The 12,743-nt window shown below is 28.3% G+C and overlaps 1 protein-coding gene and 1 long non-coding RNA gene across 4 annotated transcripts in view; one reads left to right on the top strand and one right to left on the bottom strand.

Annotated features, from left to right (window-relative positions):
* LOC108001804 (protein espinas-like) overlaps positions 1–8,780 on the top strand; it is a 49,513-nt gene extending 40,733 nt beyond the window's left edge. For all 3 annotated transcript variants that reach the window (XM_062071548.1, XM_028668674.2, XM_017063011.3), the window contains 6 exons: positions 1,144–1,447; positions 3,037–3,573; positions 5,308–5,627; positions 5,914–6,237; positions 6,920–7,353; positions 7,876–8,780. In XM_062071548.1, coding sequence (XP_061927532.1) covers positions 1,244–1,447; positions 3,037–3,573; positions 5,308–5,627; positions 5,914–6,237; positions 6,920–7,353; positions 7,876–8,126 — 2,070 coding nt within the window. In that variant the 5' untranslated portion in view covers positions 1,144–1,243 and the 3' untranslated portion in view covers positions 8,127–8,780. The remainder of the gene's footprint in view (positions 1–1,143; positions 1,448–3,036; positions 3,574–5,307; positions 5,628–5,913; positions 6,238–6,919; positions 7,354–7,875) is intronic.
* Positions 8,781–9,913: 1,133 nt separating this feature from the next.
* On the bottom strand, positions 9,914–11,765 carry LOC133665691 (uncharacterized). The gene is made up of 2 exons (XR_009828877.1): positions 11,503–11,765; positions 9,914–10,787 (listed from the first exon to the last, which is right to left on the bottom strand). It is a non-coding gene; the product is annotated as an uncharacterized LOC133665691 (long non-coding RNA).
* Positions 11,766–12,743: the final 978 nt, after the last annotated feature.

Here is a 12,743-nt window from a genome sequence, read left to right as displayed (position 1 = left end):
TATACATATAGTCAAGATCTTTTCGTTTCTTCGAATTGATGAGAAACGAATTTATCGCTTCCTCTGGAAAAAGAATGTGTTCTTGGAACTTGTTACTACATTAATATGCAACTCGTGCTTTACTACATAAGTTCGTTATTGCATACTATATAAAAAAATTTTAATACTTTATATATTAGTTTAAAATCAATTAAAATTTTTTCAATATTCATTTTTATTATTATTTTTTTCCATAGTAATATACATCTTATTTTTAGTATAAATTCATCATTTAGTAAATTCAATTAAATGGATTTAATTGAAATTCTTTCTTGGATTCAGTTTATTTGTATAGGCAAATCTATATATCATACATTATATTAATAAATTATACATGATACATATGATAATTTATTTTATAAATTATACTAATGATCATAATTAATTATTTTATATTGATTAATATCTTAATTTTGATTTTCTGCGTTATCATTTTATTTTAGAACACTTTAAAAAATTTTATTATAATCCTTCTTATTAAAAAAGTAATAATAATGCAAACTTTTAATAAAATAACTTATATAATAATCAAATAATAATATCTATCAATATAAAATTTAAATATTTCATAATTGAAATAATTTACCTGCTATAAAATTAATGTTAAATGAAATCTTAAATGTAATAAATTTAGTATAGTATAAAATATATATAATATATAATTACAATAAAATATTATAATATTATAATAAAATATAAAAATTTGGAATTTTATGTAAAAATAAATTAAATTTATTATAATCTTCATAATGATAAAGTTATCTTATTACAATGTATAGATTTGGCAAATTTATTAAGAATAACTTGAGCAACGCTAAAATAAAAATATATTGATATGAATTATCATGTTTTAATAATTATAACATTCTAATTATTATTCATTAACAATTATTACTCTTAAATTATTTCATAAAAATAATATAATTTAAAAAAAAATACACATTTAAATTTTTCAGATTTCAAATTAATTTTATAATTTCTAATCCATGGATAAAAAATAAACTATAAAAATTTAATTTTTTACAAGATAAAACATCGACTTATTTTTAATGCGTTCTCGTCATTTTTAGACCGCTTCACTTTAATTCAGAATTCTGTTTTCAGAAAGGTGTGCAGAAGCTGCAGGTGTCCCAGGGAGGAACATCAGCGGACTTCGACGGAGGCGGGTGGTCCCTCGGGACTCGGCCTCGGTCCTGGTCCGCCGATGGCCATGGCCATGGCTTTCCAAAGTGGGGCCGCCGGTTCTTCTCATCAGGAACCCTTCAAAAGTCCCGTGCAACCGGCTCCGCCGGGCCTCGCCCTTCAGGAGGCCCTGATGCATCATCAGAGGCATTCTCAGAGCGACGATGACAGCGGATGCGCCCTCGAAGAGTACACGTGGGTCCCGCCAGGTCTCAGGCCAGATCAAGTAAGAAAATAAGTTATCTGACACGCTTAGAATACTGACACATTGATGTTCCCTTCGTGTAATCGATTTTATCTCTTCGCTTTTAAAAACTTACTTCGTTTATTTTTAATTTGAAATATCTTCATTTTCTTTCTTTCTTTTTTTTAAATCAAGAAAGTTAAATTAATACTAGATTTTTGCATTGCTGTTCATGATTTTATTAGATATGATAGATGTTTAAAATTTACTCATATATTGTAAATTGTATGTGTATAAATTAAGAAATAATATTATTGATATTAAAAAAAGAAACATATTTAGATGAATATAAATTAAAAGTAAATTTTTACTTCATTAAAATAATCTTTCTTCTTATTTCTTTAAACAAAATTTGGGCATTCTATCTATTCATTTTCTAAAATAATTCTTAATACCAATAAATTATTGTTATGATATTCATAAAAGATTTTTTATTTCATGCAATAACGAATGATAAAATTATATAATTCTATTTCTAAAATGTCAAATTTAAATTTATGAGATTATTCGTTATCAAATAATCATAAAATTAAACCTTGATTTTTCACTATACCACTATGTATATACTATATGAATTATAGATTCATTATTCTTCTCTTTTGTTTCGTCTTTATTTATTTTTTTATTAAATAAAAACATCAAAAGATGTTAAGAGAATATAAGTCAAAAATGATTCGAGTTATATAATAACTCGAAATAAAACATTATTACAGACTATTATTAATGTTTTGTTCAAGGGAGGAGACGGTCACGTGTCTCGTGTAACTGTAAGCATTTCATTTCTGAATTATTCATGAATGATGAATATCGAGCATCATGATATATATCTAAAGCTTTTCAACTAACCTCGTAAAACTTATTATGATTATTATTAAAAAATGATTAAATTATTCTTATTTTTATTATTTCTTTTTTCACAATTAATATGGAAAATTTTATGGTTAAATTCTATTTATTTCCTTTTATCGTGATGAAAACACAGATTAAACACATATAAATTAAATCTCATGTAGCAGTTTCAAACCTGTATCAAAATATACATATATTTATAAACACAAGTATACTAATTTGATATTATTTTTTTCATTTTTATCGAAATTTTTATTATTATACAATTGAGAATTTTCTAAAAGAATTTCAACCTAATTATATTTTTCTACTATTCTCACATTATTATTATACGTAGTATTATATATTATGTAACAAAACATCTGATTTATTGCATAATTCAAATACAAAAACAAGAATTTATTTTACAAAAATTTTATGATATAAAATTTCATTTCTTAAAAAGAAAGAAACCTATAAAAGTTCAATATCTATCAAAAGTATTTCCTCTTCCAATTCGCTTTCTAAAATATACAATAATATCTGCAAAATATCTATAAATTTTCAAATCTATAATTTCTAAGAATTTTTTAAAAACAAGAGTATTAACTACTCACTTATTACATCAACTTAAATTTATCTTCCCCCATTCTCATATTCCAAGATCCCCCCAAAAAAAATCTCCTAATACTCCACAGCGTGTATTGCTCTTAATTACCATTTTCTCGCGCCATGTGTCACAGGTACACCTGTACTTCAGTGCACTACCGGAAGACAAGATCCCGTACGCGGGCAGCGCCGGCGAGCGGGAACGGGTGAAGCAACTGCTGCAACAACTCCCACCGCACGACAACGAGGCACGGTACTGCAGCGGGCTGACCGAGGAGGAGAAGAGGGAGCTTAGGGTGTTCGCCGCGCAGCGGAAACGCGAAGCGCTTGGACGAGGACACGCGAGCCAGCTGGACAGGCCCCACGGCGCCGGATGCCGCGAATGTAGCAGGCCGATTGCGGCCGGTGAGATGGCAGTGGCTGCGAGCCGCGCCGGTCCATCCGCCCTCTGGCATCCGGCCTGCTTCGTCTGTTGCGTATGCAGGCAGCTGCTCGTCGACCTGATATACTTCTGGAAGGATGGCAAGCTGTACTGTGGCAGGCACCACGCGGAAACGTTGAAGCCGAGATGCTGTGCTTGCGACGAGATCATACTTGCCGACGAATGCACAGAGGCGGAAGGGAGGGCGTGGCATATGAGGCACTTCGCGTGCCTTGAGTGCGATCGGCAGGTAAAAATTGTATAAATGCGAAAATCGAAACTTTAGGTCGCATATGGCACTGATTGGATCTAATCGGATCAGTCATGAATCTGAAAAGTTCACGAATATTTTTCTATGATTTTTAAATTTGCTTGATCAACTTGTTTTCTCAGTTGTTGGCTATTTTGTGAATTTTATGATTATCTTTTGACTCTTAGTATTATTATTACGGTGAAATTAATGAAAAATTTATGAGAAATTGTTATTAGAAGAAATAGGGTAGTTATGTTTTCTCTCTTTCCCTCATTTTTTGTGGTTAACCTGATTGAAATGATAGTATAGATTAGATCAAGTTATTGGGATACATCGATTGTTAGAATGGATCAGTAGGTTAAATTTCGTTGAATATTTCTTGTTGTTGTTTGAAGTCAATTATTTAATTTTGTTTCGTCCCTTTCAAATACAGTTAAAAATGATGTTACTAACTGTCCATGAATATTAAGCGAGTAAAATTCATGAATTATGTATTGCATTTATAAGTAAAACGAATATCTGCATCTCAATATTGGTAGTTCAACAGTGCTAACATATGTTTAAGATGCTCGAATTCATTTCTATTTTATAAATCGTTCTTTCTATTATAATTTAACAAGTAATAAAAGTAAATTGTTTCTCATTAAATGTGAATCGATGAACTCAAGACAAGAGCTTAAAAAGTACTACTAGATAGAAAATAGAAAAAACAAATATCTCGCTTGGATTCACAATTTATGACTTCTGATTAATGGGGATTATCTTTTCTTACTTATCGTGATGACTAATCAAAGCTCCCTGTCGACTTAAACAGATACGCTTACTTCTACTAATTTCTCACTATCAGATTAAATCACACGCCAGTACATACTGTAACTTTATCACTTGAAATGCATTAACCGCACAAGAATCTATATCTATGTCGCAATATATTTTATTAAATATATTTGAATAAAAAAAAGTTTAAAAAAAAGCAGATACTATTCTCGTCTAGTAATCATATTGAATGATACAGATTCCATTTGTTGGCGTTTTTTGCGACATAACAATTATTTACATCAGAGGAGATATCCTCTGAGAGTTATTTGGGATGGAACGGTGGGACGATTTAACTGTCAGCTTCAGAACTACCCCCTTTATATTCCCTTGATGCCCGTCCAGGACATGCGACACGATAACTCATTGAATCAAGGTATCGATAAATGTCACGGTCGTACAGTTGACTACAGGAAACTTCTTATCGGTCGATAATGAACAATGGAATTAGAATTATGATCCAAATTGTATGTTGCCATTTCTGCAGATCTCCAATTATCCAGTATAATGGACTAATAAAACGAATGGAATTTGATCTATATATCTCTATATGTGATATTGGTAGATTCAATTTTGCATATTGAATAATAATTATATAATTAAATCAAAATTTTTGCATTGCTTAAAATTATTATAAAATGAAGTAAAACTATTCTCTGGTATTTATTCTAAAAAATTTTAAATAATTAGATAATAATATAATTTTAAATAAAGAAACGGATTTATTGTATTAATTATTTATTCTAATATAATATCTTACTACCTTTTTATTTTCCTAATAGGATAAATGTTTTTAATCCTGACCATCAATATTAAAAATACTTGTATGTATTATTCGAAATCGACAATTTAAAGGAAATGTCTCGAGTATTATTATGCAATAATATTTTTTAATAATTCATTAAATAATTTCAGCTTGGGGGTCAAAGGTACGTGATGAGAGAAGGCAGACCTTACTGTCTCCGATGTTTTGATGCCTCGTTCGCCGAGTATTGCGACAGTTGTGGGGAACCAATTGGTGTCGATCAAGGGCAAATGTCGCACGAGGGTCAACATTGGCACGCAACCGAGGCTTGCTTCTGTTGCGCCACTTGTCGCGCGTCCCTTCTTGGACGACCATTTCTTCCACGGAGAGGTGCCATTTATTGCAGTATTGCCTGTAGCAAAGGGGAACTACCAACGACGCCAAGTGACTCTTCTGCTGGACCACCACCACCACCACCTTCCTTCCTTAGGTAGCCATTGTTCAAACTTTTATATAATTGAAAATTTGTTTAAAAAGTGCAATTAAGTTTAATTTAGTCGTCATATTTAATTTGTTGGTTGAGAATTTTTATTATTATAAAATTTTTTATATACAGTATTATACTAGTTTCATTTAATTATTTACTTTTCAATTTTTCTGTCTTTTTATTGAAAATTAATTATTCTGATAAAGCAAAGAGTCATTGTTTAGATTCATTTTAATGATCTTTAAATAATTTTGATTAAGAATTTATTTTATTATTATTCAATTTATAGAACTGGCAGGAGACCTCCACCCCCAAGCGAAGGTTCCTCAAGTCCACCGCCACCACCACCACCTCCACCACCACCTGGATCCAGACATACTCTCTGTTCACCACGTAATTCACCTCGGATGAATAGAAAGCATCATCAGACATCTGCTTCTCTAGCGACAACACCTACGCAAAGTACTTTAAGCCCTGAATTTCCGGTTGAAACATTTCCTTCGAGCAGTTCCAGATCAAATGGTCTTGATCGTGTATTACTCGAGAGGAATCTTGAAAGACTTCTTCAGGAACGTAATTCTCATCCAGAAGAAAATCGTAATGAGTTGGGAAGGTAAATTAATTTGTCAACAAGTTAGTTTTTTCGACAAATTAAAATAAAGATTTAACATTGTTTCTTAACTTTAAAATATATTCCTATGTAGAATGTGCAAAGCAGTAATTCAAGATCAATTAATATCAATCATATAAGATTTTTAATTATAGAGGCAATTATTTTTATTAGTGAAATCTTAAAAATATTATGAAAATTTTTATAAAAAAAGTTAAATTTTCTTTTAATTAATTATAGTTAAATGTCAGTAAACAAACTCAATATATTGAATTGGATGTGTAATGGATTTCAAGACGGATATCCTCTTAAATGAAATGCCAATTACAAAGTCTGATAATCTGCAACAATAAGACATTATTATTTTTTATACATTTTTAAAATTCAGTTAATAAATTATATTAAAATTAAAATATCTATTAAAATATCTAAAAGATAATTGGAGCAAAAATATACTTTTAATAGATATGTATTGTAAATCGCCTTCTCTCTTCAATTTCTTTAAATTATGCATCTCACACAAATCCATCATCATGTATCATTCTCATCTTCACAAATACAATGCAAATTATACATAATAACTAATCAACTCTATTTATAATTACAATATAATTACCGCAATACTATTTACAAAACAAAATCAAACAATCACATAAATTAACCATTATAAATCTTTTTTTCATAGGTTGATGCAAGCGAGAGATCGTGAGCCATTAAGATGCATTCAGAATTGTGCTCCTTCCCACGCGTCAAGCATGCCAGAGTTACCACCACCTCCCCGACCATCATCCGGAGCATCAGCATCGGCATCAACGTCTACATCGACCGGTGTTGTCGCGACAACGATATCCGGGGTTGTGCTAGAATCGGCGACATCGCCTACGACCCTCATTGTCGGTCAAACCGACCCTCCGACACCAACATCCCGGCGCGTGCGGTTTCAGGGTGATTTGGACATGAACGATCACGCAGCGGGTTCCTCCCGTATCCCCCTGTCGCCTGATAATGATAGGAATTCGTCATCTTCGCCTTCTCCTCCGCTTACATCGTTATCGAGAACAAACGTGTCTCGATCGAGAAGCCTACAATCGGAGGAAGTAGCTGACACATCCGTTTGGGGTGTGTAAATTTTCTCGTTTTGCGTAACACAACAATTTTAAAGAAGAATCAATTATTTTATACTGAGATAAAAAATGTTAAATCTAATTAAACTTTTAAAAAGATTGATAAATCAATTGAAAAAAAAAGATTCTTGGATAGTTTTTTAATTTTTATTCTATTGAATAGTACAAGAATTATATATGTTATATTTATTATCTATTTTTATATATGTAATTGTTATGCATTATTTATATATTGTTATTATTGAAATTGATATAAGTTTATTGTTATATATACTATATTATTTTATCTATTGATTTATTTTTTTACTGTTTAATTAATTTTTTTTAGTTTAATTAAATTATAGTATTTATGATTCTATAGCATCTTATTCAATATATTAAAATTGTACGATTTTTTTATTATATATATTATATTTACAATAAGATATTGATAGATTTAATGAATAGATTTTTAAAAAAATGTATAATTATTACATTGTGATTATTATATTTATTGTAATTCTATAATTTATTACAGGTATTGCTGGAAACTCAAAATCGAGGATAGATGGCGATGAAGAAGACATTGAATCCTGTTGTTCTACCTGTAGCTCGTCAAGCAGTTCTGACGAAGCTGCAGCTTATGCTTTACCTCCAAGAAGAGCATATGGCGGTGTTAGAATTTCTTACGTACCCAATGATGCAGTGGCATGTGCAAGAAAACGTACACCGACATCTTCGACGTCGAATCAAACGCAGAGAGATACGGATAAATGCATCGTGTCCTGATGATATCCTCGAGAGTGTAGAATTGTTTTTATATCAATGTATTATCTCGAGAGAAATTTTTGTTTCGCGATTATGTGACGTGAGGAATAGGTTCGTGCAAGTCTCGAATCGACGAACAATGCGAAACATGGACGAACACAAATAAAAATAAGTTCCTAAAATCGATGTAACCGAGGTTTGCGAAATTTTCCACGGTCGAGACTCGACTTTGAGTGCGAACTAAATTCCAGAGAGGATTTTTAATATATTCCTCGTGTATATAGTTAAAACGTACTTCCGATACGATCACTCGTGAATACCAAACAATCGCGAAGATCGCGCTTCTCCTTCTATTTTTATTACCGTTGAATGTATTTTATAATTATGATGACGATAATATTATATTTTAATACCATTGCCATTCCCAATAAATAATATTTTTAACAAGTGCCGTGTTCTTCTACGAGATTCGATTGTTCTGTAACTTTTTCAGACAACGATCTGTAATAAGAGCATTGGTCACAAAGATTCTACTCCACATGAAGCAATTACAAGTATTTAACCGTGATGCAACTGCATGACGTTATGCTATAAGTACAAATGAAGAGCGTTCGGACCGAGATGTAGACAATCTGAAAAGTATTCGCAAAATAAATTGAAACGAAGTCTATGGAAGTGATTGTGTCGTGATATTGATATTAATCACCTTTTCTTCCATATATTTTTATATAAACTAATATATAATTATATATTTAATTAAATATTATATATATTAATTATATATTATACATTATATAATTATATATTATATATTATATAATTATAATATTTAATATATATATATTCTAAATAGATTATGTGATCGAAGGAGGGGTTATTTTCTTGTTAATATTTTTAGAAATATTATATTGTTCAAAAATCTTTAACATTACATCATAAGTTAGAAATCAAAGTAAAATCATCTTCTTATAATTTTCTTATCAAATTTATAGATTTATTTCAAAATTAATTTTCTTAAAATTAAAAATAAAATTCTTAATTTAATTTTCTTTTTATCCTATTTCATTAATATTTATTCAAAAAACAATCAACCAAATTAATTCAATATTTTTCTATATAAAAATTTGCTTCTTATTTAAATCTAAGGTAAGATCAATTATAAAATAATGTTTGGAAAACTCGTAAAATCTTGTTCAACAATCGTTCTACAAAATGTACGTAACCTACAATCGAAATTGCGGATAGAAATCAGTATGCTGTACTATGTTAACAACTGCAAGATCTAACAGTAGACGAACTACGCGATGTCTGTCGTCTGATTAGAAAGAACAGAAAAATGAAAACGCACGGTCGAGTAGCGAAAAGAGCGAAAGTGGTTTCTCTCAGCATGAGACGCCTGTTGTTATGCCACTATCTCGTCTACTTGTTATACTCATAAAATCTCTCTCTCTCTTTCTCCTTCTGTCTAACTTTCTCTTATTTCACGCGAGAGAGATCTCTGGTTTATGACTGACCGCCAAAAGAGCCAGAAGAATAAGCTACATCGACTTATTATTTACGAATGTTTCTAATCAAGAATCGTGCCATGTTACGAAAGAAATGCTACATTAGTATATATTTACAATTCATATTTCGCATATTCATTATTGAATATTTTACGAATATTAAACAAATGTTTGAATGAAATTACATGATTGCATCATAATCCAAGAGAACATAGAATTATATAATTGCTCTAGGGAACTCTCATGATTTGCAAAGAGGTTATATAGTTTAAATTTTATGAAAATTGATTAATTTGGAATAATGTTGAAAGAGATGAAATTTTATGGTATTTGGAAAGAAAAGTAGTAAAAAAAGTTTAATTTTAATTTTGTAAATTAAAAGAATTATTTTAAGTTGTATATAATTTTGTCTTTTTTCTCGTTTTTAATGATTTACTCCAACAAAATATAAAAAACTATAAAAATTTTGGAAAATATTTTTCTTTTGTTTTATATATCATTAACATATGCTTTAAAAAAGGTTAAAATAGTCTGAAATGAAAAATCTCGTCGTAAATCGCATATTTGAAATAGTTTTTATGGATCAATAATTATGTAAATCAATATATAGATGTTTCTCAAGAAACATTTTTCTTGTTCATCGTGTACTTTAATAATATCGTTAATATTATTAAATATAAAAAAATATAAATCTGCATAATTATTACTCATTTAGAATGAAAACCAATTATTTAATTAAAATTATAAATAATTAATTTAAATATGACAAACTTTGAGAAAATTAATTAAGTCCTAATGATCATATTTTTACATTTGATGTAATATTTAATGCATAATATGGTAAGTAAATAAAGCAAAAATAAAATAAAAAAAGTTTTCATAAAAAAAAATATATATAATATTAATTTATATAAATGGAATATATTATACTTAATCTGTATTCATTAAATTATTTCTATATAAATTTCATTTTGAAGATTAATGTTATATAAAGTACAAACTAGATTAAGATTGTGTAATTATAAATAATTCGTAGTACTTGTATATATTTAAAAGAGAATGCATTCTCGTGTAGATATTCTTTTTTCAATTCTTTTCAAGCATTGTATTGTATTATAGTTTTGTATTGTTTCCATAGATTCATTTGCGATGTACTAGTTTCTTCTAGCACATTCACCTGTGATTACAGTAACAGAGATTAATATAAAAAACAATCTTTAAAGCTAATTCAGACGTTATAATTTTTTGACTAATTCAATTATTTTATTAAATTCGAAATAAAAACGCGATTCTGTATTGAAAATTCAATTTTCACAAATATATATATGTTTATTTTTGCTAATTATTATTTTTTTTTGTAATGCTAATTCTTTTTATCTTTATAAAAATCTAATTTTGTATTCCATATAACAAATCGAATTCCATTTGAAAATATTTTTTCGTATATATGATAAAAAACGATAAAAAAATGAATTTTACATCAATTTTTTTAAATATATCATATTCATATATATCGTATCATAATCATATTTTTTGAGATATTGAATGATTTTATACTAAATTCATTATATTTCACATTATACATGATAAAACTATTCTGATTATTGATAAAATCAAATGTTAAGAATGAATAAATCGGTGATTTTATTACACATTTTATATTTAAAATATTTATATTTAAAATATAGTATGGTAATATACAAGATAATAAAACAATTGATTCAAATAATCAATTCTTCATACTGTCAAGAAACTTTTACTATAATAGTTTGCACATATAAATCGATTAATTCATATATTCGAGAAATAAATGAAAATAAAGAAGTGTGAAATGTTGCTTTCGATTATTATCGATTTGTTAAATTATCGAATAAATTAAAAAATTATATTACCTTTTTAATAGCTTATTATTTTTTTTTAAACTATAGATAATATATTTTAATAATAAAAAAATAAGAATCTAATAATTTCTTTTATTAAGAAAACATTCATTATTAAAAATCATTATTGTTATATTCTTCTATGTCTATACTTCTATACTTCTATTATTAAAATTCTTTGACATTTCCCAACAAATTCTGAAACTCTCTATTTATGTTTTATTTATATCCTACAGCACAGGAACAATAAACTTAAATGATCACATATATTATATACAACTTCTCCATTTTACTTATTTCCTAACCTAAACCTGCCAAAAAAGGTACAACAAATACACATACAAAATATTTATAAACCATGGAATGTAATGAAAAAGATTGGCTGTGAAAGGAATGACAGACCTAGTAACCATAAATTTACCTATGCACATACAATTCCATGCTTGCGATTCCATATATATTTAACATCTTCGTCGATGTCTAATGACAACACAGTATGAAAATGTATTCTGTAGGCGGAATTACGATATTTCCTGCGGATATTCTTTCCAACTTTCTATAATACCACATTATACATTACCATACTAATTTATATAATATTAAGAATTATCTATCTAATATTTTTATTTCAAATAAGTAGATTGTGGGTTGTGGTGATTACAAATTTATCTATTTTATGAAAAAATATAAGAAAAAAACTGAAATATTGCATAAAAATTTCGAGGTTAAGTTTCGATGAAATTGTTATCAGGATCATAACTTATAAGTTAAATCAAAATTATAGATTATTTACAAATGTTTAAAAGTTCAGAAATTTTATTAATTAAGAATTTAAATTCTTTTATTTTAAATAATTAAAAAAATAATAACAACTAAGAAAAGAATTTATAAATATAAGCAAATAGAAATAGCAATGAAAAAAATTTGAATTATCTTCAAATTGTGGCTTAATCTTTGTTATAAATTATATTCAAATTAAATTCTATTTTTACTTCATCTTTTTTTTATTTCATCTTATTTAAATCACTATTATGGAATTGAATGAAATTTTGATTTCCCATTACAAAAAGTCATTCATGCGCGAATTTCGCTAAACTGATCGACGCAGAAAGAAAATGATATTCTTATCTAGTTACCTCTATTCATAGCCATTCCACTAAATGTTGACACGCTTTGTGAATACGCCCAAAAACATTCCAGCGAGAATCACTAGTCAATATCGATGTCAAGAAATTCGATTAACCGCGAGAAAC

This window comes from Apis cerana, linkage group LG1, assembly GCF_029169275.1.
Source record: "Apis cerana isolate GH-2021 linkage group LG1, AcerK_1.0, whole genome shotgun sequence".
In the NCBI taxonomy this organism is placed as follows: Eukaryota; Metazoa; Arthropoda; class Insecta; order Hymenoptera; family Apidae; genus Apis; species Apis cerana.
This window is presented reverse-complemented; position numbering and strand designations above follow the sequence as displayed.